The sequence below is a fragment of the Anopheles funestus genome, chromosome 3RL (genome assembly GCF_943734845.2).
Source record: "Anopheles funestus chromosome 3RL, idAnoFuneDA-416_04, whole genome shotgun sequence".
In the NCBI taxonomy this organism is placed as follows: domain Eukaryota; kingdom Metazoa; phylum Arthropoda; class Insecta; order Diptera; family Culicidae; genus Anopheles; species Anopheles funestus.
The window spans coordinates 20,323,813-20,350,776 of NC_064599.1; the positions used below are offsets into that span (position 1 = coordinate 20,323,813).

General features: G+C 40.2%; 1 protein-coding gene across 1 annotated transcript; it reads right to left on the reverse strand.

Moving 5' to 3' along the window:
* Positions 1 to 355: 355 nt before the first annotated feature.
* LOC125772236 (uncharacterized) lies at positions 356 to 26,964 on the reverse strand. The gene is made up of 5 exons (XM_049443712.1): positions 23,629 to 26,964; positions 11,736 to 12,281; positions 11,543 to 11,647; positions 11,360 to 11,463; positions 356 to 1,313 (listed from the first exon to the last, which is right to left on the reverse strand). The coding sequence occupies exons 1-5, from the start codon at positions 24,377 to 24,379 to the stop codon at positions 720 to 722; spliced, it is 2,100 nt and encodes a 699-aa protein (XP_049299669.1). The 5' UTR covers positions 24,380 to 26,964; the 3' UTR covers positions 356 to 719.

Consider the following 26,964-nt stretch of genomic DNA (forward strand, 5'->3'; position numbering starts at 1 on the left):
TAAAACCAAATTTAATTTTAGAACATTATGTCCTTTCCAAACAACACAGTCCATTACCAACGCTAGCGCCATCTATCTGTCAGCTTTATTATAGCTAGCGCCACCTATCGGTGAGATGAGTAATGTAGTTTTTGAATTGTGTCGTTGTCTTTTCAACGGAAAGTACAGTTTTTGTTATTTTGATTTTGAAATTTGACTGAAAGTGATTAAAAATTATGTTAATTAACTAATCAAAACAACGAGAATATTGCTTATAAGCCAAATGATCATAACCAAACCACATTACAAATCGAAATATTCTGTCGTCCTCCATTTCTTTCAAAGAATAAATTTCATAAATTCACGGATTTAGATGTTTTTTCGCATTAGTGCAGGAATTACATTTATTTGACTGTGTGTTTTCTTTCCATCGGCAATCAACCGACCTTCGAGTGGTATGTTGTGAGTGATTGAATTGGTTTGAAAGAAGGTTTAAACCATGTACAAGTTTTGTGAAGGATCGCAATAAATACTTAGCAATTAAGAGACCGATTCTTAACTTACGGCTGATCGATTCCTTTCCCCAGTCGAGCCTATCTTCACTGTTCAGCAAACCCCATACACTCGGTAGTTTTTCTTATATTACACCTCGCATGTCGTACATTTTATGCAGCAAACTTCCTTCCTTCTATTTACATCTTCCCACAATCGATCGTTAGTTCATCGTCACTTGTATCAGGTCACGTGACATTGATTTCCTCGTCACTGTCATCGGTGTCGCCGGCCGATTCGTACTCATCGTAATACATGGCGGCCGTTCCCGTCTGCAGATCCGACGATGCGCTACTGTTCGAACGTCCCGAACCACCGACACCGCCCGTGTCACTTCGTTCCGCACCGACCGGTGGATAGAATCCACCCAGCGGGAAATGTCCTCCAGTGCCGGCCGAACGATTGCCTTGCGATTGCTCTTCAAAATCGAACTTAAAATCTCCACCACTGCCGGCCACGGCGGATGGTTTCAGCAGCTCAAACTTGGACTTAAAGGTAAGCATAGGGGGTGGGGCAGGTTTGGGTGAACCCGACGGTGTGGTTGATGGTGGTGGATGTGCGGGCGGTGGTGGTTGACCATCGAGCGGCGTTGACCCTTGGGGAGGTGATCCGGGTGGGGGAGGCGAGAGGGACGTCTGGCGGTCGGTACGTGCATCCGAAAGGTCCGGGTTGGGATTGTTCTTGTTCGGTAGGGTTTGATCCCGAGAGCCACCGTTTGCTAGTAGCTCGCGCTCCTTCGAGTTGCGCCACTTCATGCGTCGGTTTTGAAACCATATTTTCACCTGTTCAAGAAAAGCAGGAAAAAGGACAAAGAATACACATTTTGTTAATGTTTTCTTAAGCTGATTGCTTTAAAACAATTATAAGACGTTAAGAAGTTGTTAAATAGAATTTAAAATTTAATATGTACTGATAGAACAAAAATTCTTCTAAATCTAAAATTTGTAATCCTCAAAACCCTTCATCGATCCTGACGATCGATCAAAACCCTTCATAGATATAAATTAATAGTCGCGAACCTCTTCAGGCCTTTAGTCCCACAAATAAGTAGGCCTAGTATTCTCTTCTTCGTGGTGTAATTATTGAATCGATGAAGCTGGAAGTCTTCAAGAAATCATTCTCTTGAAGGCTTCCAGTTTCAACGTATCAAATATTAGATCAAGAAGAGGAGAACAGTAATCCACCGAAACAAAATTCTGTTGGGCACTAAAGCCCTAAAGAGGTTCTTGAGGTAACACCGGGTTGTGCGGAAGAACATTAATACTAAGCCATAATATTCAATTCAGATTAGTGGAAGGAATACTGAGCTAACTCATCCGTAGTTCACAAGACCTTAGGAGAGCAGTTTTAGGAATTAATGCTTCCTTCTTCTTTGCGTAAAGTGCTACTAGAGCATTGCTGTCAAAACAGGCTTATTAGACTTATTTCTGTTTGTTATTTCTGTGTTTGAAGAATGGCTCGAAGGGATGGAACATGATATCCATCTTTTAATGTGAGAACAAAGAACACCAGCACTGGTTGACATCTAGGGATTAATTTACTAAAACAAATCAATTTTAAACGCTTTTATACCAACCAATCAGAGTTATTATAAAAAAAACTTCAGTATAAACTTTAATATTTAATATATTCAAAATTTCATTAAAATTCAATTTTAATTTGAAGTTTTTTGAGACAAAACAAAAGCGTAAAAGAATGGGGTTAAAGTAAATTAAAGTTTATTTTTTGTACAATAACCTTTTTTAATTAAATATTTACTAGGTTTTTGAGAATTACAGATCCTGCTAGAGCAATAATTTTCTTGTTTAATTGTTGAATAGTTGAATTAAATTCACAATATTAAAAAAACATTACAAACATGGGGCAACATCTTGACGTTTTAGTGTCACAAAAATCGAGAAAAACATTACAAAACAAAAGATTTGAAAATTGTTTTACACAACCAACTAACTCATGAGAACAATTTCTCCACAAACGCAGCCACTCGATAGTGAACAAATTAGAACAAACATGAACTATTTCGACAGCATCCATCCATTCGGACAATGTTTCAAGCTGAGGCACGACGTGCGTGCGCGCGCTTTAAGTGTATTTGACTTTCCCATTATCGATCGCTTCCCGATAAGTCATCAAATTTCATGGCAAATTGTGTGTCCCGCCAACTACTCCCCACACCACAAATTGCACATCACTGTAACGGATTCGGTTCTTTCGCCGCGTTTTCCAAATATTTCTTCTCGCTTTATTTAACCATGCTCAAATTTCATGTGGTCGCGCACGGCAAACGAACATTCTTTCCTTGTGCAAAAGATCCCATTTTGCCACGATTTTGTTTGTCCATTCCATTAAGCCGGTACAGCGATGGATGATTCGCCGTTCGTTTTTGAGTTAGAAATTCAATCAAGAGTTGCCCTTGCAAAACGTCAACATTGAACTCTGGGGATGGATGGGGATGATGGTTTCCCGGGGGTTTCGTACTTGAAACTTTTGCACATTTTAGGGCAAACACGAAGAGGTTATAGGTTGGATGTGTATCTGGCGTTTATCGATTTTTTTTTGTGTGGGTGTGCTTGCTTCTCTCTAGCCATTGCGAAAACGTTTCCGTTCTCTTCTCGCTCACTTCTCACTGTTTACTAAAATGTGATTCCTCGTAACCAAGAAAAAACGAAAATACATCCTTTCCACATTACCACACTATGTGTCGTCGGCTATCTTACACTTTGTTACACAGTGTCCTCGCCAAAACAGTGAACGAACGATCTTCTCTTCGGTGCAGTTTGTTGCAAAAACCTTCAAGCAAAATCATCGCGACACGTGGTGCGACCAAAGGGGTGAAGGAAATTGCAATTACTCATAAACAGATCACCGGAAATACCGGGACTCCGGGCAGAAAGAAGAAGGCTCACGCAGAGGTAGTTTGGGAGTTTTCGCACGCAGCACCAAACGACAGCAACAGCACAAGACGACCAACCACTGCCGAGCCCGGTTCAGGCCGGATGGGAAAATCGTTGGTCTTCGAGGTGCGAATGGATACAGTGTAGAAAAACATGTCCACTACCCCTTACTGTTGGCCGTTTGGTGAAAAAGGCTTCCAGGCACAGTGGCAGCTTCCGACGCAGAGGCAAAAACGGAACAAAGTGTGACGGTGTTTTGTCCAGTGTCGTACCATTCTGAACACCCAGACACAAACAGAGGAGGACTTTTCTACAGCCGCTGGATGGGGGATGGAAACGGTTTGCATCCTAAAAACCCCAGCTCCGTGCCGGAAATTTTAGCGGGCAAAGGGGATTGGCTAGGGCTGGGTGTAAATGCGTGCGTGCCGCATATAATTCAAAGCAATACATTCCCGCCTTTTCTCGTAACTGTCACCGGCAGTTACACTTTTCCTGGGTGACAATTACGTTTTCCGGCTGCTGCTGCTGGTTCACCATTCCCGGAGGGGTCTTTGGGTGAATGAAAACAGACTTTCGTCCGAATTTGTGTTTGGAAATCGTGCGGGCGAGAACATCATAAAGAAGAGCTTAGTGTGTATGTATGTTTGTTTATTTGGGTGTACTAATGACCATCATACGGATGGATTTATTTGAGAGGATTTCAATGGATTATAAATTGTGGCAACGGACATACATATTGAATATAGTTTATTTGAAATTTCGCAATAAGTTTGAACATTCTTTCTTTCTATCCCTTTCCTCTTTTTTCCCTAGCTTTGATAGTTAAATATCTCTGACTTGAATTAATGAGATTTAGAAGGAGTATTCTGATCTATAACAAGGGAGAATTAGTAGAGTTCATTCAAAATATTAATCCAGAATAGCTTGGGGCGGCTGGATGGTGTATGTCATAAACGATGCCAGTTCCAAACAACTTCCGAAGCAAGAACTATCCAGCTACGTGGTAACAATAAGTTTAGTAAAGCTAGAAATGGCCTCTGTCGCCTTATAAAGGGTCGTTAAGCCAACAAGAAAGAGATAGAAAGACTCTTTCTATACATAGAATTTGTTGAAATAAGTTTCTTTTCACTCAAGTAATGCTTTAAACAAAAAAAAGGATAAAAAATAAAAATATTCTAAAAATTTGAAAATTTCTTAAGGCTATAGCTTCATATAAATTATAAATTGATTTATTTAAATGCGAATTGGTTGAAATAAGTTTCTTTTCACTCAAATACTGATTTAAATAAAAAAAAAGAATAAAAAATAAAAATATTCTAAAAATTTGAAAATTTCTTAAGGCTATAGCCTCAGCTTTATTTGAATAATTTTGCAAAATTTTGTAAATTGATTTATTTTAATGCGAATTGGTTGAAATAAGTTTCTTTTCATTCAAATAATGCTAAAAATAAACAAAAGAATAAAACATCATAAAAAAACTAAAAAAAATATAAAAATTTGAAAATCTCTTGTGACTTAATTATTTTTCCAGTAATTTAAAAGATAAATAAACTGCTTCCAAATGTAGGAATTAATTTCCATTATTTAAAATAATAAAACAAAAGTAATATTCACTATTTTAAAATATATAAAACTTCACTATAGGATTATGTTTTTATAAAATGTTAAAAAAAAGAATAAGAACAGCGAAAACAAACCCAACAGAAAACCCAAACTATTTACACTCTTCAGAATCGACGAAAACCACAGCATCAAAAAGCTTTCTTCCCACACAATCGCACACCGTTGACTGTGTTTGTTTTGACGAATCCGTTAAAAGCCATATAATCATTTAAAGATATTCGATTAGCGAACAAATCTTTCCGCACATAAAAGGGGGGGCACCCTTTCCCGTATCGCTTAAGAATGATTTAATTAGCAGCATCGAAATAAGCAACGGCGAAAAATCAATCAACTCCCATAACCTTTGCCCTCTCTTGTTTCGGCTGTTCTGCGGCTAATGTTTTGGGAGTCAAAACTCCCAACATGATGAACTTGAAACGTTTTGATTCTACGTCACACAGGGCTCTTTAAGACCCTCCCCCCCCGCCCAATTTGTGACGGAAATTGACGCAAATGCGGTACGGATTTCACCTCAATTCAGTTGACAAATTGTACAACACGAATCAAGCGCAAAACTTTCCACTTCAAACTGTTTGCCAGTGGGCTGTAGGTTGTCGGATGCGTCACTGATAAATGTATGCTTTTGATGATGGTGTTAATGTTTGCTTTACCCGGCATGGCTTGACCATGGAACTTGGTCGCGCTGTCTATGGGGAGAAATTTGTGCCCAATAGGTTCAGTGATCTTGTTGCGCAAGGTTGTAAGCTATTACTGGGCAGAGGGGAATTTTATATGCTTAGATTATTGATTGGAATTTGAAAAAGTTAGAGAGAAGATCACGTGAAGGATTACAACATGGAACGGGAATGCATGAGTAAGAAGAGAATAATTTCGAAGCTCTTGTCTTCAGTTATTTTATTGGCTTTCGTTATCATTCTTTGGTGTTTTGTGTTGGAATATTTAAGTAATTTTTGCCAATGAACATCTTCTACGTAACATTCCTCTGAATGTGGAATTTGTATGATATTGCTATGAAACACCACAAGAGATCGACAGTGAGGATTATATCAGAACAAGCAGTTAGGATCATTCGTCTCATTCTCAGGGTTAAATATTTTCCGGAATTTTTTCCGGACACAATCACATTCTGGAAGATTGTATCTCATCTCTTAGGGATTTTAATGAATGAAAAGAGACGAACAATCATTTCGCTTCAACCGAAAAATGTACATTATTTTGCGCTCTCGTGTGTTTGATAAGAATGTATCTTATAAATTATAATTATATAAATATTTTCTCGAATCAAAAACCACAAAGATGGCTCACTTACAGCTTTGTTAAATTTTAGAAATCGAAGATCAAATTAATTTCAGATTAATCCTATTCTTGACTTAACTAACAACCTATTAACATTAGAACTACCAAGCATTTTAAGTGAATTTCATTGTCACTTACTTTCAACAAATTCAAAGAGCTGAGATATATTTTAATGCTTTTGGCAGTTGATGCTATACAATAAATGAGCAAAAGTCAACTAATTTAAAGTTGATTTTATCCCTAAAATTAAGGTGATGATAGAGCAAGCTTTCCACTAAAAACGATTAGTCCGGTAGCACGAATTTTGCATCATTTCTAGCTATAAAAAGGTTAAACAAAATTTAAGATTAAAGTCTGAAGTCTAAAAGCTTAGATGACCAATAACGCCAAACTAAGGGACTTCCCTTCATCTTGGCTAAATCAATCTCATATTTACACATTGGAAGTTAACTCTGATGGTTTTTGCTATTAAAATAGCCATAATTTATAACTCAAATCTTATAATTTAGTAAATAATACCATTTCTTTCACAGAGAAAAAAAAAAGATGACTCTTCACTCCACACATCATGTACAACTTAATTTGTCAACCATTCCATTTCTTCCCATGATCAACAGCTACATTAGCACCGGCAGACAACAAAAAAATGCATTCAAATTCATCCGACTGGAATGAAATGTGTGACAAAATTGGCTAACGCACCAACTGTCTCGCAATTTCAACACTTTCCAACCGTAACACACCGATCGATGATCGATGAATTTTGACTGCGTTTAATGTTTTGTTTTGTAATGTCATCGGTAGGAATTCAGGGCGAAAGGGGGATCACACATGATCTTTTTTCCACCTCAGAACAGATGCGTTCCGGGAGGTTGTGAAATCGGGTGAACAAGAAAAAAGAAAAGCATGTCCTGTGCAGTGTCATCGTGTGGTTTCATCGTGTCCACCAAGTGAATGAAGCAACATTACTCAGCTTGCTTCAGCTGTATTTCCCGCAGCCGGACCCGTTTTCATCCAGCCCATCGGCTGGCCTGGTATGTCACGGGCACCTTGTGGTCTCATTTGTCATTGGCAGAGAAATGAGAAAATCAATTACATTCGTTCCACCGAGTCAACGAAGGAAAGCTCGGCGTGTTGCAATTCGGTGCGCTTCTGCATCAGTTTCATCAGGCCAATCAATCATTGCATAAACGTGTACGACTAACCGTTTCCCACAAAAAGGGGGAAAATGGTAAAACAAGGCAGCTAAGGAACTTCCACTCGAAAAGGATAATCAGATAATCTCGGGCGCACTTACCCGATCCCAGTGTAAATTTACATTCCAAAAGCGGTGGCAACTATGCCCAGTAGGGTTTACTATTGTAAATAAACACACACATACCCAACCAGGCCTTATAACACCCTCCAGGGTAATGGTGGTGAAAATTCGTGCCAGATCTTTCTTGAGGGTGTTGTAGGAAAAACAATCGAAACCGAACAGGCGGAACGTCGTCGCCCGACGGCAATGACAAGTAAATATTTGAGAACCGCTCAACCTCACCCCAGGACGTTATGACCGAAAAATGAGGCAGTTTGGCTTCAGTGTGGGTGAAGATTTTCCACTTGCCAAGGGTGGTAATCAATTGCAGTGATGCTTATCCTCATCCAGACAGACGGTTTGTGGTTGTTTTTGTATGCTTTTTTTCTTCGCTCGTCTTTCTTCTCGTTGTGTTTTCATTGCTTTGTCGTTTTTGGCGAAGAAACAGATTTCGTCGGTTGTGCCCTTTTGCTTGCCACGTGCGTATGGAAATGGTCCATTAAGCATAAATTTGTTATGCCAGAACCGTATGTTGTCGATCAGTGGCTTTGCAGGGAGTGGCTAATCTGCGATCCCTACGGGCTTGTTATCAAGATATTTCCCAACCGGGTGTGTGTTAATCGACAATCACTTCTTTTCGTCGTTGGTTGTGGTTTCATTTGCTTTACGAAAGGCTAAAGACATTAAGTTGTCTAGAAATTGAATTAAGATAATCCCACTCATGAATGGATTTGCATTTAGTAGTAAATGAATCTTATTCATGCGTTATTAAGGACATCTTTAAACGTTTTGTGTAGTATAATTTTGATCTTAATTTAATTTCATTTGATAAAGAAATTCTGTATCTATACAATAACTCTTTAACACTACAATTACTTATGTTTACAATTATGCAAAAATGTTTTTAATTATTTTTTGGATTTCAAAGAAAAGGAGTGTGAAAAGTTATACCATAATTATAATAGAACTATTTATCATCCAAAAATTAATATCATTAGAAGAAACCAGACCTGTCATAATTACTTGGTCAGTAGTTTTAGTGTTAAATAGAATTGTATAAATATTTTATTCATTAAATTTCATCTTTTAAAAAGTATAAAAGTAAATTGGAGAAGGAAAGGAACTGAGAAAGAATAACTCAGAATTAAGTTGTTTTTTTTTACAACTTCTGTGAAGCTTCAAAAAACCATCAATTAGGCGATAAAAAAATTAAATTAAAAAAATCCATTTGCACCAATCATTATTTAAATGAATCTTTCCTTTCCTTTTTGATAGAAAAAAAACTTTCTATCCCCCCCACAAAAAAATGGCCACAGAATAAGGGACCGATAAAGCGATAGATTGGAAAATTAATGAACGATTAATTTTACCGGTTGCTCCACCAACCGCAAACCAGTTGGCAGAATCCGTCCATCGAAAGCCTCCGGAATGGGGAGATGGATTCATGAATTTATTGAAACATTTCTTCAGCTTCTTTTTTAGGCCGAAGAAAGGAAGTTTTTCCCTTCTACCAAACACACACCCTCACAAAGTGATAGAAAATCGCACGACACTTGAAGAAGTTCGTTGACGATGGAGTAGAAAACAAAACGGGAACGGGAACGTAAGTCCTGGAATCATTTCACGGATCATGATCATCAATGAGATTATTTCATTTTCCGCCTTCAACTGCTGCTTGCCAGCATTTGTTCTGTCTTTCCCAACATACTTACAGTGAGTGTGAGAGAAGGAGAACACACGAAAGATCATCCTTCTTCACACTCGCACACAATGCCACCGAGAGAGCGAGAGAGAGAAGGATAAGAGAAGCTGACTGGAAGGAAAACAGGTTGTGGAAAATATTCATTACGCTTCTATCGGATAACAATCGGATTAAATCAATTTTCCAGCATGCTATTCTCTGAGCTTGCTCAAGCACATAAAGACCAGTGTGCCTGGGTACGGGGATTTTCTTTCCCCCCCCCCCCCCGGGCATTCCAATAAAGGGAGGGGTTGGTTTTTCCCCAACGCAGAAGGGAAGAAAAACAGCGAACTACGAAAAGCGGCCGTGCAAGAAAAAAGGAAAAGCATTATCAAAGTTGGAAAAATGTCATCTCCAGACGTGAGAATGTTCCCTAGTATATGTGTCCGGAAGCGTGCGCATGGACCGTGTATGTGGACTATATGTGTGAGCAAAACACCATCAAAACAAGGACAAAAAAACGGGCGAGAAGAAAATCCAGTTCCTGTTTTTGTGTGCTCAACAACGAGATTTATCCGCACCGTAAGCGAAGTAGGAAATAATCGCTTCTTTATTTGTCATGTCGTACACTGGTTGATTGTTTTTTTTTTCTTTCACCCCCCTTTCATCCACCCACTTTTCCCTCCTCCCAACCAAGGGGTTTTCTCGCCAAAACTTTTCAATTTCGGTTCCTTCCCAACGGCCGTTTAAGGGGTTTTTGCCGGTGCATGAAGTTAATGGCTTTTGGTTTTCTGGTCTTTTTCCAGTCGAGTGGCAACCGAATTACGGTGCAGATTATCATCAGCGGTGGTGCAAAAACCCGGAGTCTTGCGGGATTGAGGTAAATGAGAATGGAAATAAAAAAAGGTGGAATAATTTTCCTTCCTTTATTGCCTTTTTGTCTCTCTCTATCTCTCTGTTTCTCTCTGTTTCTCTCTGCCATTTTCGAATGTGGTTATGCCTTAACTTTCCTTCAAGGAGGTCCATTTTTCAGATCCAAAGTCTTTAGCAGACTAAGGGATAAGAAAAGTGACCAACGGAATTATTTTTCGCAAATCATTAATCATGCATTCTGCAGCTTGTGTAACATTTGATCGAAAAGCAAGTTTAATATTGATTTTTATTTTTCCAATTATTAAAATCCTTTCATAAAAAGATCATTTAATCATCTACTGATCACATCAACTCATAATCATTCAAAAAAAATCCCATTAATCGCAATCGAGCACAAACGAATCCCCATTTTGACCATTAATCAGATCGATCCTCAAGCCCACGACCGCCGATAACCACAAGAAGGCAAACAAACTATTCATCCTGTTTTCGGTCAAACTTTTCTCGATTAGCAAAAAAAAAGTTATTCCCTAACGTTTGCAGCTGCAATTCCGTTTCCAGCACAACAACAATTTAGCAACTCCTTTTCCCGGTTTTGTTTAGTGAGGAAGCAAGAGAGCATTTAAAGACGAACAGTGTTTTGGTAGGACTGATTTCCCTCTTATATAGCGTCTGCGCATTTGAATGGTGTGTGCCGAAACAGAGCCGGAAAATGAAGCTTTTCATCTCTTTCTATCGCTTGGTTTTATTTCAATCTCTCTCTGTCTCTCTCTTGCTTGGTTCATTTTTCTTTTTTCTTTTTGCTGGAAAACTTTTATTTGTACTTTTCCCAAGATTCAACTCCGCAGTACATAACGTGTCCCACCTTCCACCTTATACGGCCATTCTGCCATCTTTCTTTTTTTTTTCTTTTAGGAGTTTGAGAGTTTTTCCACCTTCCAACTTCCACACCAGGGCGGAGCTTATAAAATTGTCTGCCATAAGGGAAAAAAGCCAATTTTTCCCAAGCAAAATACTTGAATGAAATAAATCGTCTTTTCCCACTATCGATAATATGTTTTTTGCTGAAAATGTCCCATTATTTGTGGTTGTTCCTAATATGTGACACGTCCGGTAGAAGCATCCCAACCAAAGCATGAATAAATCATGATACCATCTGCTTACCTGAGAGTCCTTAAGACCGAGCCGTTCCGCGAGCTTCTTTCGATCCGGTTTACTAATGTACTTCTGTAGCTGAAATCGCTTTTCCAGCCCTTTCCGTTGGGAGTCTTGAATGAAACGTAATGGAAAATGGGGTTTTTTTAAATGAAAAGTTACTCTTCTGCTATATGTGGTTCCTTGTCTTACCAGAGAACACTGCCCGCCGCATCATCCCCCGCCGGGGTTTCCCTCGGGTGGAGTGTGCCCACGGAAAACCTTGCCCCGGAGGTAGTGGGAAAACTTGTGGTCCACCTACAAACAGTTGAAAACACGCGTGTTAAAACCGAATGTCCAGCCACCGGGGGTAGGAGGGGAAATCTTACTAAGGGACTCTACTTACCCGGTATGTAGGGATTGCGACAGTGGGCCAACAATGAGTGCAAATGGGGATGGTTGAGACTATGGTGCAGGAACGGTGTCGGTCGGCTCGGAAGTGGTTTTGCAATGATTTTATTATCTCTCGGCTGTTGAAGTGCTACCACCACCTGTCCGGAGGGTTCCTGCAGTTCCGGACTGTTCGGTAAGCTGCCAGACTCGCTCGCACTGTTACTGCTGCTATTGTTAAGGTGATGCGGATGGGCACCATTGCTGTTGGCCGGATGGCCAGTCGGACTGCTGTTTGGTCCGACGGTAAGATGCTGTTGCTGCTGTTGTGGGTGATGAGGTGACAGTGGATGAGGATGAGGTCCACCCTGATGATGATGGTGAGAAGGAGGTGGTGGAGGAGGATGATGATGGTGATGATGGTGATGATGATGGGGATGCTGCTGATGCGGATGATGGGGATGGTGTGGATGGGCACCCAGAAAAGCCGGGTTAGCTAAGTGGTTCTGTTGGATCAGGTTCTGCTGAATGTAAGGCCAAAGGTGCTGTGGTTGAATAAATTCTGCAACGAAGCAAAATATACGATACGCTACGATCAGGTCCCACGTTCGGTGTGTTCTACAAAGCTATATCTAGAAGATTCCCCAACTTTGGATCTCTCTTTATCTGCTCCGAAGGTGTACAAATTTAACCTAGAAACCACGCTAATGACCGTTCACAAGTTCAAAGTGCGTTGAATTCCTCCATCAGAGGCTTATCATAACAACTCCATAAAGGAAAATCTTTTTTTGACGAAACGGAATTCCCCATTCCACAAATGTGACACACATCTGCGATTTCGAGTCTCTTTTGGGGGCTTTTTTAATGCCACCTTTGCGTTAAATGTTTCCGGAAATGTTTGGGCATGTTTTGTACTCGTAGCCGTAGAACTATCTCACATAGCGGCGGCCATATGCAGCAGTACTTCTGGAAGTTACCAACCAAATAACTCCGAAAAAAAACCTCCACTGCCTTTTGGGGTTTTTTGCTTTACCATCAACATTTACGAGTCTTACTGGGTGCGCGATGCGACGGCATTAACGGCTTGCGTAAAGTTTTCACATAAAAACTTCCGCGTTAACACCTTGTCGCTGCGACGCGCCAAAAACCTGACGGCGAAGATTCATACACGATGCCCATCCTTAACCGTTTTGCTGGTAAGAAACTGCTTCCCCTATTCCCCCTAAGAGACACGGGTCTTTAAGATGGCGTTTCTATGAGTGTGAGTTTGTCAAGAACTCTCATTTGCACGTGCGTGTGTATGGCGGTGTCTCCGGTATGAAGGAAGTATGAATTTGATATGCTCATATCTTTCGGGACTCAATCAACGCGGAACCGAATGGTGAAGATTCCACCAGTAGGTGGAGTTTGTTGCCTTTGTTTTGGCAAACATTCCAATTATCCACTACGCATGGGGAAAGGATCTTCTCGCTTCATCTTAATCCTTTATAAACATTTACACCTCGAAAGGAATTCTCCCATCCACTGGCAGTAACCGGAGTAGGATAATACTGACGAGTTTTGCTACTAGCGAAACTTCTCTTTGTTATTGCATGTTACGCTAAATTTCCTTCCCAAAAAGCTGCCAGACTGCCCTGCATATCATCATCAAAAGGTGATGTTTCGGAACTGACGTTGGCAGATGAATTGTGTTGGTAACATTGTACGGGTAACTTTTACCCGGTGCGCTGCAAACGATATGACGAGATGAAGTACGGGAATTTCGGATTGCTCCGGTTTTGCCTCGAGCGTAAACTGTCAAAATGGATGTGAAAGTGGGCATTGTGGGTAACACATTCCGGAATGGGTTTGGATTAGATGAAATTACCATATACGGATGTTTCAATTACAAAACGAACGCTTCAGGATGGTGTCAGTTACTTCAAATTCTACGAAACGGGCTTAATGTATGAAGAGGACCGACATAATTGGATTGAAAAGTAGTTTTGAAACGATTACAAATGAGTAGTTTTTTGATGTTTTCCAATCGGAATTGTTAAAATTGACAAATAATAGTTAATAGTGTATTTTATTTCTTGAGAGACTGTGCAAGTGGACTAAACAGGTGAAAGAATTTCCGAATTCATCATTATTGTAGAAAAGTTCACTGACATCATTTTATCCATTTCAATATTGCAATCGTATAGTATAGGCTCAGATATATCTAAAGTATTGAAGTATTACAATTACAAAACAAGATGATTACATAGTTTTCCAATCCTATATAGCACAATATGGCGATTGGAATGTCTGGTATAAAGCGAAATTTAAGGAGGAAATTCCTTGGAGGAAATATAAAGCCCGTCAACGTTGCCGACAATACGGTGAGCCGTATAATGATCAATTAAAAATAATTCAATAAAAAAAGTAACTTAACAATTAATAAATAAAAAAAAACAAATCTCTCGACAATCGTCTATACGATGGACACTCTATGGGTTGTTCATTCATGGACATCTACAGCATATTAACCTAGCTTCATCGATAATGTCGACATCCATGAACATCCATGATGTTGACCTTCTTTCCTGGTTCGCCGGGTCGATCGTAGAGCTTTAAACCGCTGCCGTTGAATGGAATCGGAAGGCTCTCGGATATTCTGATACGTGACATATTGGATCCTCAACTAATCTCCTCCCTTCATTCCCCAATGTATCCTTTTGTATCCTTATGTTCCTTTCGTTATTTGTCTTGTCTTCGTAACGATTCTTTAGAGTGCCATTTTAAAACCGATGAAGAAACAGAATACTTCGAGAACAACAACATTGAGTCGTTAAAAGGGAAGCACATATGGTGAGGTGAGCACATCCCAACGATCCATCCATAAACGATCACATCCCTGAAGTGTTCTCTGCAAGCAATAGTTAAACACCAAGTAATTTACGAAGCACCAACTACAACCTCATCGCTGCAATAGAGCTGAATCAAACTAAAATAATTACAAAAGGATATACAATAGTTTCCACAATAGTTCGGCTCATCAGTGCTGATAGGATCCCCGAGATCTAGATCTCCTTTTAGACAATAAATAAACTTTCCGAGATCACTATCACTATTAGTCAGACCGTATAGGAAATTCGGTTTATTGCCCAAAATGACAAACGAGTTCAAAGATCCTTTATGTATGAAATGTTTTCCCGTTAGCGGGATATACTCAGCGCTAGATCAAAGCCCTCCGAAAAGCCCAAAGCCATATGTGTTGTTGAATAAATAAATAAAAAAACATACTTAATAATAATCTTTACATATTATTGTCACCTACAATGCAGAATCAATTAAGAGTAAATTATCAATTCTATTCAACATTCGCGGTGAAGTTTCGACTGATATAGAGTAAGCCGCATCTGCTGTTGATAAGATGACGAAAAAAACATTTTTTTTGTAGATCATTTGTCATTTATCCAATAAAACAGTTATCCTTCTACGTCGTTACAGTGTCATCAATTCTATTCTAAAAATTCCAATGATTGTATTTAACAACAATTTGATAATTTTTAAAGTACCTCATTTAGATCATTTAAAGAAATCAACCGCTCTTATAATACCGCAAAATCCCAAAAAAAAGAACAAAAACACGTTACACAACCTTTTTTTCTCCGTCAAGCATCAAAACGACACGAATCCTGTGCCACAGGCCCAGGAAGTTGCTTAATTTTCCATCATCATCTGGTTTCTAATCTCTAACAAAAACAAAAACCCTCATTCCCAGGTGAAGAAGGCTTCAATCGTGCTGCCGTAACAGTAACGATCGAAGCGAACCTCGACAAAATGGGAAGAACAAAACAACAACAACAGCACCGGGTACAGCCCGCTGATAAAAGTAAGTGAGTGTAACCAGCGGAACCAACCCGCTGGGGAGGTTTGAGCTGGGCTGTAAAAACATTGGATTATAATCATGTTTAAATTATTGTCTCTCCGGTAAGAATGCCAAAAACGCTGCACGAATGGCTTGCAATGCACAACCGTGAGCTGTTGTATCCTTCCCAGCTGTGTATTCACCCTACCCGACTTGCTGTAGGGATTTCCTCGGTTTTGGTTTGACATGGGCTGACTGCTTTTTTGCTAGATTCCTTGCTGCAAACACCGACCAGAAAGGATGTACTGGGTCTGGTTGAAATGTTATTATTCTACGCTCAATACGGTTTGGTGTCCAGGATCGTTTAGTGCCCGGCTATCCGGAGGGCGGGAACTGCACGCTTCGATTCGATCGATGATCTCCTGCCTGGGAAGGTCTTCAATCAAAGTTTTTTTTCCGGAAGGCCGCACAGGGACCGAACTGCCACTTCCGCACCGCATTTTGCACCTTCGGTTTATTGCACATTTCTAACGATTTAACGATTATTGTTGTTTGATGGGTGCGTGTGCGTGGCATATTTTTTTATTGTTCTTCAGTGTTTTTACTGATTTACGCAATAGGCAACAGAAAAAAAAGAACTGCTCTCAGCCGCACGGGAAGGCGTGGTAGAATTATCGAACAAGGGACCTAAACGAAACTTACCCGAAAGGAACCAACGAAGAACGTTTAAAAAAAACAGACTAAACCAAACTGTCAATGTGGCGTGTCGGGGTGATTAAAAGCAGTTATATGATCAATTGATAAACGCCCCAAAAGTGTTCGCTTGATGAGGTTTTATGCTTGTTCAATAGGTTTGGTGGAATTACTTTGTGTGAAGCTTACTTTTTTATGCACATAAAGAATTTGCTTGTTTAATCCAATTGAATGATAAATTGAAGTGTTGCAGCAATGATTTAGTTTGCCGGTTTTAATCGTCATGAATAAAGGAAAGGAACCTGTCTGTCTGTACATCTTGTAGCTCAGACTCACTTAAAAATGTTTTAGAAACTAATGTACAAATTCCCAAAAATGTCTGCCAACAAGTCTCTAATGTCTTTGCTGTACATTTAAAAAAACAAAACCCATCCACTAACCACGTCTCTGACGTCAATGCGTATAAGGAAACACGGATACATGGCTACAAAATGGGTTGGGCTTTATTAAATTAAACATATAATGCACTTCAACATCGTGCCAGCATAATGTTGGCCCGGTAACGCACATTCATAGCATAATTAATATGCAATTAATTAAGCATCATCATTCCGTGTTTTTATCGCTGGTTGACCACAAACTACACCAACGAGACATTTTGCGTGCGAACATCCTCCGCGCTTCCCTGTTTTTTCCCCAAATGGTGGACAAAATAAATGGCCTCTCATTCGTGGACAAAATTGACAGCACATTCCATCCCGCTTAAAACCACACTGTAGCCCCCCACCGTATGAATAAAGCCCCCTCATTCGGTTCATTTTCCATTTTTCCCTCCAAGAACCATCGTGTATTACAATAACAAATTACAGTGATATAATTTATATGCATCGAATCGCAACAAACAACGCTTCAACACAACACTAACTGCCCATTGTTGCAAATGCACCCGTGTGAAATGCATGTTGGGCCGGGAGAATATGATGATTTTTCGCCGGAAAAAATAAAATTACAACCAAAAAACCCAAACCCATGTTACCCACTTTCCCAGAACATCATTCAAAGTGTTGTTCTTGGTTTTTGTCTCTCTGGTTCGCTTGTTTAACAAATGGTTAAACTGGCTGGAGAGCTTCCAAAAATCATTCTCTACTTGTGGGGTAGTCCACCGGGAGGAAAAACGCTATACATGTTATAACATACAAATTGAACTTTTTTATGATAGTAACTTATTAAAAAAAAAATTTTATATGAAAAACTTTTTAAAACAAGTATAAACGACATAAAAACGACAGAAAACAGAAATGGATAAATTGTCTAACAAAACAAAAATAAAATGAATACAGTTTGGTACGATAGATAATAAAAGAAAACGACAAGAAAGGTGAATTACGAGCTGCGTAAAACTTAAAAAATATACTAAAAACATTAAACTAAAGAGCGAAGAGAAATGTTCGAATATAAAAAAGACAATTATAAAAAAATGACACTATTAAATTAAAAACTGAATGTCAAAACATAATAAACAAAAACTGATACAAAATGCTCTTCAAAACCCATCATAAACACTTTAACACAGATGTAAAAAACTCAAATTTTGTAATAAAAACAAATTCCATGGATGGAACAATTTAAATGTATTATTTTTACACAATGTCATATTGTCCATCCCACGGTGGACATGCGCTTCGAAAACATGCGGCCGCCGTTATAAATATTCATTACAATCATGTATAGCTTGAACCAACCCATCAACACCTCATCCTCATCCCAACAGTTACTACAGTTACCATTTTTTTATCACTCTCCTATCAGTATTCCATCAAATGGGCATTTACAAGGCATTGGTTTGGATTCACTCGGGTTTCCATATTTTTTTATGTTTCACACCACCCGTAAATAACCGGATGCAAAAACCACAACATTGGACAGCGAGTTGGATCGGTTTTGAGGTTATTTTTAGGAGGGAATGAGGAGAGGTTATTTCGTTCGGTTTGGTTAAATTGAATCATTTAAATCACATTACACTCGGTACCTATGTTCCGTTTCAAGTGTTGCTGGAATGGTTTAGTTTTAAAGTGTTCAATCGTAACACTTTAATATGAATGTTGTTCATGTTGCTTAATCATAATTTTATGTAGTGTTTCATTAAACCATTTTGTTTTGCTGCTATTGCATGATAAATACTGACACACTTGCACAGCTTTGCAACTGTCATAAACAGATCATTTACTCATTGCAAATCTTTCGCATTGGATGAAAACTTTTCTCTCCTCCACGCCCTAATCACATAAAATAAGTACGAACCTTTAAGTGTATATAGTGAAAAGGAAAGAAAAAAAAAGTTTACATCCGGCAGATAAAACTTTTCCCATTTTGTAGAGCGTTTGTTGTGTCGCAAACTCGAAATATCGATCGGTTTTAGGAAATTTGTTCTCGCTCGCTTTGGCTAAAGTTTATTGTGTGACAAAAGACAAGAGAGTCGGAAGTGCAGAAGAAAAGATGAAACAACGATCATCGTAATCATTACCGCCATTTGGCAAGTTGTCTGCTTTAAGTTCTTGCGCCTTCAAATATTCAAACCAAATTCTCCATTTGTGGAATCACATCCATATGCATATGATGGTGGAAGGATGGTTTCCCCCCGGAATAGAATGTTCTATTCTCACTCACACTTGCGATCCTCACTGTATTTTCGAGGATGGGAGGTGTGTGGAACATATGCTCGTCCTAAATTGAGTTAAACGAGGAAAACACTTAGCACGTAAACTGTACCAGATTTCGACTCCACAAAATCGGCTCAGTCGCTTTCCCATTTCCAACGCGACTTTTCCACCACCCAGGCAGTCTCATACAGACCAAAAGACATAAAGTCAAAACGAAGTGCCTCGGAACACGGCTCGAACCGGGGCTGCCTTCTGTCGTTCGAAGCCCGAAAAATGAAGAGGGAACCTTCCTTTCCGTTTGCCTGGAAGAGAGTATAAGAAAAAAAACAGAAAGGCAAAACACAGTGCCGAGAGTGCCGAAAACAAACGACCAAAAGCGGCAAAGATTTTCCTCTTTCGGTACGACACAAATCCCAACCCAAACCCTCCCAACTGGGCTGCCATCGTCAAGGGTGGAAAATAATATAATTTGCGTCAGCTGGCGGCTCACTTAGAGGATCGTTCGGCGCGTCCAATCGGCGGGAAAGTTGAGTTGTCGATGAAATTGGCATCGTGTTCGGTGCCAGCCAAAGGAGCCTCCTGCACAAAGGGATGCTACGAAACGACGTTGGGGGACAACGTGGGGGAAGAAATGGGAGAAAATGGGTAGGGGGGGAACACACAGCTCGTTAGCAGTAGGAACATGTTCATACGCCGGATGTGATTTTCTGCCTTCTTTCCTTTCGTTCGAACCACCACCAGGCGCGGCAGCATACCGTTAAATACCGTTGGCTCCCCTTCGGTTTGGACGGCTTCTTAAGCATCGGTCTCTCTCGCCTGTGTGGGGAAGAGATTTTTTTTGTCCCAAGAAGTGAGCAATTTTTGCGACCTTTTTCCGGTAGTCCCCATTGTCCGAATCGGCAATACCAGACCGGCCGGGGCCTCAATTTTCGTACGGAAGCCATTATGTGGTCATTCGTGGGGTTCGTCGCTAGATGCGATTATAATTTCATGTGCACGCACCAAACATACACACAGAGATGGGGCAAACTCCCCAAAACAGAACGCTTCTTCGGAAAGCATCACGTCTAAGGACATATGTAACACATTTCCGTACGATGTCGGAAAAACTCATACCCGTCTTTGGCCCTCGCAAAGCCCAGGGGTGGACATGCATAACCGGAAAGCGTCTCCACTGAAACGATAAGCGTCCAATGTGAAGGTACCGACCATCAACGAAAACCGCCAGCATCGAAAGATGACGATGGTTCGCTTTTTCCACTTTTCCCTTTTTTTCCTACACTTTTCTGTGTTCGTGTGTGTGTGTTAAAATCGATCTCGACCGTTCCTAGTCGGATGTCACTTGCAGACGTTCATAATCATAAACGAGCGCATAAGAATCATTGAATCCATATTTACCACCCCTCAAAAAAACCCGGTGCGTCGGTCGCTCCACTTGCCAGAAAAGGCCAAAATCTCCGGCGCCTAAGCAGGAATTGGTTGGTGTGAAGAAAAAGAGGAGGAAAAAAACTCCCTAAATAAACCGTCCAACATCGTCACCTTCATCGTTGCGTTGGGATGAAAATCAAAGCGATATAAATTAGCTTTTCACCAGCGCTCCGACCTCGCTGCCTCGGTGTGACATTTTTGATAGCTTTTTCGGTAAAGAAATTAATGCTACACCGGAAACTGGAGCGATGGCCGAAAGTCAAACGGTAGGGGGTAACACAACAGGAAGCTTGAAGGTGAAAATAAGTGTGTGGTATAAATTATCGGTAGCACATAATCAATTTCCCGACTGCCAGTCAGCCTGCAACGGTGGCTTGTTTTGGGGATGGATGGACGGGATTGAGTAGGTAGTGAATGTCCAAAGGCGCTCATTTTGACCGAACGCTGGTCCGAACGCACAAAATCGATTCTTGATGGAGTAGTAAAGTGATGGATATGAATTTTTATCGATTGGCAAACATTATTATAAGACCGATAAGGCATGATTTAATAGTGTATGTATGAAATAAATTATTATACTTTGACTACTACATTCTATGTTTGAGTTATTTTCAGATTTTGTCATATTTATTATAATAAACTCAAGGGAAAAAGAACTATTCGCAAAGCAGCTTAAACAGGTTTGAACTAAGTATATTAAAAATAAAAGTTACTAAATAAATACTAAGTCAACTTCACTTCTTACTATGCTATGTTATCATATTTTCAAATAAATCTTGTTGACACTGAAAATATAATTGAAATACTTTGCAAATTACTTTGCAATTGTAAATAATTGTGAAGATTTAGTATAATTGTAATTCTTTGATAAACATATAACATATTTTAATAACTACGTGCAATCTTTTACTAATGGTTCACAAGTACAAGCACTTTAAGAGTTAAATAACTAATTAATTAAAAATGGGAAATATATTAACAATTGAAAGCTATGTTTGACTTCTGTTGTTTAATATTATTAAAAAAGAAGCTCAGAAATATATACAAGTAACTAAATATTGGAATTACCAAAAAAGAGCCACGAAAACTGATAAACAAGGTGACAAATTTGTTATGTCAAGAGACACATTTCAACAATTTATCAAAAAAAAAACACTTTGGTTGCTCCATTGAACGGTGTCACATTGTGGTCACTGATAAGCCACGGAACAAATATTTCCTAACGGATTTATCGCCTTTCAAGAGAGTTTATTTGCAGTTGTGAAGATTTGTTTATGTTCTGGGCAAACGTCATAATTTTTGTCATAAATGTTATTATTATGTGTTATTGCAAAACATTTTTATGCGTCTATTTTTAGGCCTGATTTTAATGATTAATAAAAAATAAAATGGTACAAATACTCCTTGGTGAAATGAATGACAATTCATTACTTTTTTGGAATTATATTTTAAGTATATTTTCACTTCAATATGTTCAAGTAGATTTATTACTCTATCAGTTAAGCAATTATTTACCAGAAAGTTAATGAATTTGATTAAATTATGAATTATTTCTTTAATAAAAAAATCAAACTGAAGCATTGTACAAAAATGTTAAATTAAAACCGCAAAGCAAAATACTGATTGCAATGTAACGATGCAAACAACATAATATCTCCTTGTTTGCGAGAATTGCGTCAACCACCCATCCCGGATGACGTTGGCCGTATCCTGTTTGTTTCCTACACGACTGCACCTACGGGAAGCTTCGAAAGCAAGTTGTCCAGAACGACAGACAGCAAATTATTCTGCACAAAATGTTGTACTACGGGGCCGCCTCTTTGCACAAAACGTTTGGTGGCGCATTTTCCATACACCAAACATGGCAAGGAAATGCGCATATAGAAATCCATAAAAATCAAACAAAACCAATCAAACCAGTACCAACCAATTGACGCTTGTCGCCAATTGTCGGCATCCGAACAAACGTTGACCGCGGCAGGGTAAAACCGCACCACGCATGCTGATTATCGACTGCAGCGCTGTGTTCATCTATTTGTATAAATGAGGTGTTAATTGCATATAAATTATTCCCATCCCGAAACGGTGTGCGAGCGTGAGGGAACCTTCAAAAAACAGAGACAGAAAGCAAGCTGGAAGCTTGTCCACCCTGGATGGGCCTGGATGTATGATAAACTGCTGCATTGTCCCGTGGACGAGTGTCCGTAACGGTCAGCACTACCTTCAAGTAGTATTGCATCGACAAATGAGCAAACGGTGGACATAATTGAAATTTGTGATGCAACCGGTGGTAGTGGCCACTCGCATGCATGCAACTGAGGACGCTATCGATGTGATGCCCTCATTGGTTCGTACAATCGAGCCGGGAGCCATCAGAACGATACCATCTGACCAGACCAGCGGTATGTGTGATGCTGCTTGTTCATCAGCTACGCTTACACGCGTATCTGACGATGATGCTACCGTAAGGTTAAGGGGGATGAGCGTAGTGTATCACCGTGTCCACCGACGTAAACCACAGATGCCAGGAAATCAGATCATAATAATTACGCCACACCAATCGGATAATCGGGGTTCGATCGGCCCACCCGTCGGGTGGGTTTAATTTCCATCCACTTCGTCGATGCACTTGATGGTGACAAAAGAGACCAATCCTCATTCCATGATGGGATGGCATTTTCCCTATAATCACTTGGAGTTGGAGTTGTTGAAGTTGGAGTTGAAACAGTGGTACAGGAAATGACGCCTTTTTCAGGCATCCTGATGGCTTTTGGCTCCAGTTCTAGTGGCTGATGATGATTATCGTGCACTACAACGAACAATCTGGTTTTTATGTTAAACATTGTGTAGTATCATACGGCACACTGATGGAGTTGAGCCGCGTGGGCTAAGAATTAAAGTGCGCTACTCCATTTTGTGAGTTGAAGAACTTTCGTTGAAGGAAATTCACATTCATCAATAATTGATATTTTCGTCCATTTTTTTAAATAAGCAATGATTTAATTAGCAATAATTCTTTTGAATTATTAATGTGTTATAACATTAAAGAAGATAAAACATTAAACTCCCTTATACATATCATTCCCAAAACTTCGGAGCCCTTTAGACGCCTTAATATATTCAGACAAATTTCAAATTTCTGATGCCCTCTTATCCCGCTACTTTTAGTCCTAATAGACAACACACCTCTCAACGATCAATCACAGATAAAACTTTAATCCACTCACAACATTATGACACACACGCACCCTCAGATCTCCCCTCCCGCCTTCGCCACATGCCCTACAACTTACCATTCCTAACTTTAACGCAATCCTTCTTGTCGCCCAGAATTGCGGACACACTAAACTTGAGCACGGGTTTGCTGCTTTCCTTCAGGATCGTTTGCTTGCCCGGAACCACATACTCCCCGTACCCGCACTTTTCACACCGAAACTCGTACTCACTACCACCGTCACCGTCCGGTACACTTTCCTCCTTACTGTTGTTGTTATTATGCTCCCCTTCGCCATTTCGCTTATCCCTCGTCCCCGATGGACTGCCCCGGCTGGTCGGATTTAAATCCGCCTGACAGTGACCACACTTGGCACAGCAGTAATCCATCTGCTCTAGCGACACACCATCATCCGGATGGGGTCGGAATGTGGCCGGTCTTCGCACTATTGAACCACCATTGATGGACGGTGGTCCCGCCGGTACCTCATCGTCCGAGTATGACGCCGAATGGTGATGATGATGCTGGGAAAGTAGATGATGGTGATGCAGATGCAGCTGATGATCACTGACCGGTTGGTGCAGATGGCTGTGCTGGTGCAGACTGTGGAAACTTTTCGGTGAGTCACACAGACTGCTAGAGTCTTTAGGCTCGTCGAATTCGTCACTGTCCGAGATGGAGGCTAGTGAACCGGCGTCCCCATTAGAAGCACCCGGTGGAACTCCGACCGGACTGGAACCTTCCGTACAGCGCGTTACTTGGTCGGTCGGAGAGTCCTTATCCTGCAGGATACTGTCCACCATGAATGCTGTCGACATGGCAGTGGACATGATTGTACCGTGGAATAACTTGTGTCACTTTGAAATTCAAACTTTAAACTATTATCAAACGGGTAAGGATCGAATGAGGAGTAGTACGCTACTCCACCCAAGAACACAGATCATCACGTTTTAATACACAATGAAATATATATTTTTTTTTGTTACACTAGTTTTAGATATATTTTGCACAATATTCTTCTTTTCTCTTAAACATGATTAAATTGCACAATTATTTTTTTCTTAAAGGAAAAAAACTATAAATACTAATGTTGGTAAAACTTTCCACCCACAGACCGATTGTTTTTCTTTTCTTTTCCTACACAAAGATCAATCACTACGTTACGCGTTATTTGTACGCCGCACCGAACAGGACGACTCCACGCTAGCGAATGGTTTGTGTAACAGCGAACATATCCTATAGGCCACACCGGTTGCATTTCATTCCCAACCCAACCAAGGTACCTACAGCACCACTGATGACGATTTCTCATGCCGATGATGATGATGATGACGGTTGAAGCTAACGTCGTGCGCTCCGGGGACGAAAAAGGACGCCTCAATTCATATTCATCACCCTTGTGAAGCAGCCGTCCAACGAACGTTATGCACACAATCTCTTACCCTATCCATTATCCTTATTCGCTTCAAGTTTCTACAGCATCATCATCATCATCACCATCAGTATCATCATCAGGAATTCATTCGTTTAATCCCCACCTCCTTTCTCAACAGCGTGCGTAAAGAGCAAAAGGGACAACAGATCGTTGGAACAAATGCGACAAACGATCGCATCCACCGAATATCCTTGTACATAAACTTGCGCCGAAGGAATGAAAATGGGCGGAGTTACAGTACGCACCACCGAATATCCTTTCGCGTAAGGATTTCATTTTTATTTTCTACACACCTCCTCCGAAGGAAGCGGATGGTGATGGTGCGCAAAATTTTCCACCTCGGGGGAGAAAATGGCAAAAAAAACACACGCACACATTTTCCCCCGAATAAGGACTTCATTCTGATACGGTTGATCGTATTTGTCGACTGGGGGGGATTTTTTCCACCATTCACCAGATTATGTGCCAGCAAATACTGTGAGCTGCAAAAAGAAAAGTAGGTCCCGTGGAGCATACAAACATTGTCAAATCTGAAGCACAACGCGCTCGAAAGGAAGCCCAACCAAAAAAAAAAACAAAACCTTTCTCCTCCACCATAAACGGCGCCATCTTTGTTCCCTTCTTTGGGGGGTTTTTTGTGGAGCTTTTATTTACCCCATAGTCTCATTACCTTTTCGTCCTGTGTGTGCGGGTGTGTGAGGTTGGGAAGAGTTGTTTCGTCCTTATCTGGAGGAATTTTTCCACAAAAATAGTGTGTTCCTTTCTGGCAGTTTTTTTTGACTGTATGTATGTGTGTTCTTCTTCTGTTGTCGGTTTTGTCCCTTGTGACGGTGCAGCTCGAAATCGGAATCGGGATGAAATATAGTGCAAAACCTACACACGGCCGCACAACATGCGCCACGGACTGCTCACAGCTCACTCCTTTCTGTTAGGGGTGTGGAGGGTGGATGAGATGCATCGATATTGGGAGCCATTTTTTGTTGCTCCCCAACAAACTCCCTCCAACAACTCCCATCTGCTCAGCCTGCACGCCTTAATGTACTTAGAATTCATCCTTTCGTGGGGGAGCTTTGTGGTGGTAGATACGTTACGTTAGTGCCAAAGTGAAATGGCGTGTTCGCGTGCCTTCTCACCCTGGTTTTGCTCACCACCGATTGTCGATTGTCATCCACTTCCAGTGCTGTTGTGGAGCAAACCCCACTTGAGCACGTTACGGGATAGGGTTTTGCATAATCTCATTTAACTTTATCCGCCCGAGATAGGATCATTCGTTGTCTTTCTCTGTCTCCAGATTCTTCTCACACACTCACACACATATGCTCCTCCATCATGGGGCGAGGGGGGGTTTATTTTTACTAGAATTTCCATCGAAACTTCTGCTTCTGCTGGTACCTTTTAATACATAGCATAGAAATATGTCTATTATTTTTATCTCACAAGCAAAACATATCATCAACCATGTCCTGAGGACGCTTTGTAGGGGGGGGGGGGACTTTAGGAGTTGACGATTGAGAAAAAAAAACAATCACCCCTAATAATATCGTAATCTCATCCACGTTATCACAGTTGTTGTCAGCATTTTATTGAGGATTGAGTGTCCTACCGATTGTCATGATGTTTTATTGCCGAAGCTTTCACGTGTCTTTCGCTGTGTGTGTGCCTGGCCCACATTTTGAATATTCCACTTCAAACCCGAACAAAGCACAGTGAAGAGAATAATAATATGAATTTTATGTATTATTTCTACCAGAGTACGTACATCCCTTGACTTATGTGAATGTGAGCGAAGCAATTGTTTGGATGGGTCGGTTAAAAGGAATAAAGTACTAATACCCAATCAAACGGAATAAAATGGACAGTAAAGGTTTAGAGGGATTTTGAAGAAGTGTGTGATGAGGTAATATTGATCGCCATTTCTACCCAAAACAATATTGAAAAGAACATCTTTTTGTTGGGATTTAACTTTGCTGGTGTTTCATA